Below are 4458 nucleotides of genomic sequence, written 5' to 3'. Positions count from 1 at the left end.
CCTTAGAACTTTAAGATTGAGAGAAGCATAGATGTTGTTCGCAAGACTGTATTTGTCTCATTATGAAGCTGCCCATTTATCCTGCATTTTATGTCGTCCTATTCTATTCTAAATAAGATAAAAAGGCTTAACTTTCCTCCAATCGGGAACACGAGAATCTCCACTTTTGCTTGATCTAGTGTCTCAAATTTTCCATGTTATCCTCATCTAATAAATTTGTGTTCTCTTGACATTTACTTAAGTAAGAGCATTAGTTGAGTTTTTGTTTAATTTAACCCAAGATCTTTTTTATTACATATATTGATATTAATGCTAGGAGGAAATTTTTTTATAATAATACGTGAATTAGTAATCAATAATTTTTTTACGTACAATACAAGTATCGATCATAGATCTTTTTTTAAGTTGAATAAAATGTACTTCTTCGCACAATAACTAAAACTATTTGATTTCTTCTGAAGGATACATTCCAATCAAGTAGGACGTCTACACCGACACTCCAATCAAGTAGTTCTTTATGCAAAGTATGTTAAATTGAAAAAGAAAAACCAAGGGATGAACTAAGTATTTTATTAGTAGCGAATAAATTAAAGTTACATCCAAGAAATATAAAATTACTAAAATTAAAACAACAACCTCTTTCTGGTTTACTTAAAAAAACAAACAAAAAGCTCTCCTATGGTTGGTCTCAAAAGAAATCTGCTTAAAAGAAATCACATAATTATTCAAACACTGGTGAGAAACTCATGTGGTTCATATCATAAGAAAACTAAACAGTACGTCGCCGACGTTCAAGGGAAAAATGGAGTATTAGGCCACATAGCATGGTGGTCCTGGTTCTCAAAGGACAGAAAGTCGTCCCCTGTGTTTGCTCCAAGCCCCGCCAGCTGCTGTTGCGGCTGCTGGTCTTCTGGGGTCGTCATCTCCATCGGTACAACCTGAGATTGAGCTTGTTGCAAGTTCATCGTTTCGCCACTGATCGATGGGGGCGGTGGCGATGTTGGTACTACTTGGACTTAACTGCTCCCGTTCCTAGCCAGCTCGTCATTCACTTTCTTCACCTTTTTATTGATCTCTTCCACTTTGTGGTCAACCACCCACCCTAGGTCTTTCAGATCCCCCATGTTCAGATCTTGAAGGGACCTCCCAGTCAGACACTGGTTCATCAGGATTGACATTTCTTTCTCCCGGTTCTCCTTCTTCTGTTTCCTCAGCTGTTCCTTTGCCTTCTCGATCCGCTGCCTCAGAAAAGTCACCATGTTCAGTTGATTTTTGGTCTGCTCCATTGACGGCATGGCCCTGAACTTCGCGTAAGTGCCTTGTACTCCCGAAGGGGATGGCCAAACCTCGGGCTGAGTATCGTTCTGTCCGTAAACAACAGCACATGCCTCAACATCACAAAGGGCAGTGATTTCACTCATCTTCTTCATGAAACCCTTCTTTCTTTTTTTGAATGTTAGTTTTCGAGTCGTGTCGTTTTGGATGTAGGCAAGCTTCACCTTCTTTCGAGACATGGTTGCTAGCTAGGGCACAAGGAAATGCCTTAGGGATTGCTTAAGGAGGAGCCCTACGGTTTACTTGCTTGCTTAACCCCAACTCCACTTACTGGTATTTATACTACTTGTAAGGACCCTCCTCATTAATTTTCTCAGATTTAGTCCACAACAGAAAGTTAATGCTCTTAGGTTGCGAGATTTACAAAATATGAGTATAGACCATTGATATGTGTATATATACACACACACACACACACATTGGATGTGAAATTTATGACTGCCAACAAATTTACAATGTGAAATTTGGTGGAGGGAATCATATTAGCAAATTGTGATTTAAATTAAGAAAAAATTGTAAAACGTGAGTTTGTTGGGTGAGTATTTGATATTATCCACCCTTGGTTTTATATGGAAGGCTTTTCTATAAATTTCCATGCATGCATGAACATTCATGCATTAGGACACAAATTTTTTCGTGGCTCATTCATCCATTGAAAGAATGTTAATAGGGCAAACTTTGGTAATTATCATTAACAAGGTAAATCTAGGGGGGTTCTCCATTTTAATCCTTGATAAAGATTGAAATTCAATTAAAACCTTATGTTAGATTATATATTCATTATAGTCCTTTGACTAAATTTCCATGTCAGCATAAATATTAAAATTTATATTTTCTTGTTTTTAAATATTTAATGCGTTTTTTTGGTTCCTATAATGCCCCTATTAAATATTTGATTTTAATTTGCTTCATATTTTTTGGCATTGATTATTGTCTGACTTTCTAAAATGATAAACATAATTCAAAAAAATATTAGTGATACGTTACAAGAATTAACAAATACCTAATTCAAATTATTCATTATCACCATTCAAAGCATAGAGGAAATATAAATAGTCAAATCATATATTTTACATAATCGAATGCACTTAAACCATGTCCTAATGTGCTTAAATCATATAACCTAGTCGAATGCACATAAATCATAGTACCAAGTCGAATGCACCTAAACCATGGTACCTATATGAATGCACCTAAACCATGGTACCGAAATGAATGCACCTAAATCATGGTACCTATATGAATGCACCTTAATCATTTAGGTACTATCAATTAGGTCTTATCCATTCGGTATGGTCGATTAGGTACTATATAGTGTATGTCCGATTAATTTGGTATGGTCAATTAAGTTGTGATTTCACATTCTATTTTCTCAATTTGTATTTTTTTTTTTCATTTATCTCTGGATTCACCGTCAATTTGGCATCTAAAAGCCCCTTTTTTCTTCTTTCTTCCGAATACAACGAGATTTTTGGTTTGTAAGTTTTATGGCTTTTTTTGTTTGATCATGGTTTCTGAGTTTTTTGGGTTCTTTGATTGGAATAACACATGGAGATTTATGTTATAACAAACATGTTAATTATGGATCTAGTTAATTAAGCATTCTTGAAAAATTAATTATATATTTGTTTCTCTAATTGGTTCTAAGAGAGTTATAAGGGTAAATAGGGAAACTAAAAATGCAATAAATTTATTTAAAAATGATTAAATGTGACATGGAATACTATAATCTGACATGGAGGACTATTTTTAGTTTTTAATCTTACATACAATATTATTGAAAAAGCAATCTTATTTAGGGATTAAAATGAAGTTTTCTAGTAAATAATCTAGCACCCTCTTTTTTGTTGATAAGGATGAGAGTTCCATTCCAAATATCACAACAACATACCTACCCAATAAATAACAAATACATAAAAAAAAAATTGTATGCAGACGGTCCTAAAAATTCAACTTCGTGAATTGAGTGGCCAAGATTTTTTTTTTATTTTATTTATAAAAGGTAAAATTCATTACCAATTCTTACAAACATAAACAAAGGCCTATAAGCACAACAAAAACAAACAAAAGATGGGCCTCCATGATAACAACCAAACAACCCAACCCGAGGGTCAAGGCCAAAAAGGAAAAGCACATAAACTACATAAACTAAACCCTAGCCTCCTGGTACCCCCGTCGCGGCCAAAGTACGCCATGGTGACCACAAGCCAGCTTCCCAACCAACATCGGAGGTGAAACCAATTGAATATCAGAGTGCAGAACAAACAAGACTACAAAATAATAAGAATATTATTAATAGACAAGAATGCCGGAATGGCTACAAAACCCTAAGATGCTACATTGTGACTAACTTATTCTCTAATGAATAACAAAGCACTCTATTTATAATAAACTAACCCTAATCTCTAACAAAACCTAATTCTAACGGGCTGAGCCCAAATGTTAAATCTATTATTTTCCAACACCTTCCGTCAAACTCATAGTGGTAAACAACATGAGTTTGCCAAAAAGTAGATGTGGATGCAGGTTTCGTTAGTCGGACAGACAGGCAGACTCTGCAACACGAGCAAATAGACAAGCAGGATCCGCAACTCGGACAAATAAACAAGTAGGCTCCGCAATGGGGACAGACAGACAAGCAGGCTTCACAATGCGAACAGACATACAGGCAAGCTCCATAATGCGGACAGACAGACAGGTTCCGACAAACGGACAGACAAGCTATGTTACAAGCGGACAGGTAGGTATGCAAACAAGATTCGCTACAAGCGAACAAGGCAAGATCCGCTACAAGTAGACATGCACTAATGCTAACAGTTACAAATTTTGGCAAACATATGTTGGAAGTATGGAGCCCGTCACTTAACGACGAGATTCCTATAACCCAACGACAACAAATAAGAAGACAGAAACTTCGACAATAATCACTCGAGGCAGTCACTAATCCAAGCACTCGAGTGACGGTCACAAAACAATCTCAAACAAGCCAACAACTCGTGTGGCCCAAAAACAAACTTAACCATGTTTTTCCCTTTGCCCGTGTAGGCCTAAAACAAACAGCCAAAATTATTTTTTTTTCCTCTTTTTTCTTTTTTTTTTTTATCTTTTCGTCGGTTTTCTTTT

At 35.8% G+C, this 4458-nt stretch overlaps 1 protein-coding gene across 1 annotated transcript; it reads right to left on the bottom strand.

Moving 5' to 3' along the window:
- Nucleotides 1-607: 607 nt before the first annotated feature.
- LOC103436810 (agamous-like MADS-box protein AGL80) lies at nucleotides 608-1554 on the bottom strand. The gene has a single exon (XM_017332901.3). It carries the CDS (start codon nucleotides 1512-1514, stop codon nucleotides 1017-1019), a length of 498 nt encoding a protein of 165 aa, XP_017188390.1. The 5' UTR covers nucleotides 1515-1554; the 3' UTR covers nucleotides 608-1016.
- Nucleotides 1555-4458: the final 2904 nt, after the last annotated feature.

This window comes from Malus domestica, chromosome 06 (assembly GCF_042453785.1).
Source record: "Malus domestica chromosome 06, GDT2T_hap1".
In the NCBI taxonomy this organism is placed as follows: domain Eukaryota; kingdom Viridiplantae; phylum Streptophyta; class Magnoliopsida; order Rosales; family Rosaceae; genus Malus; species Malus domestica.
This window is presented reverse-complemented; position numbering and strand designations above follow the sequence as displayed.

Excerpts from the sequence above, each read along its gene's own strand:
- LOC103436810 (XM_017332901.3), bottom strand. The coding sequence starts at position 1,514 with ATGTCTCGAAAGAAGGTGAAGCTTGCCTACATCCAAAACGACACGACT.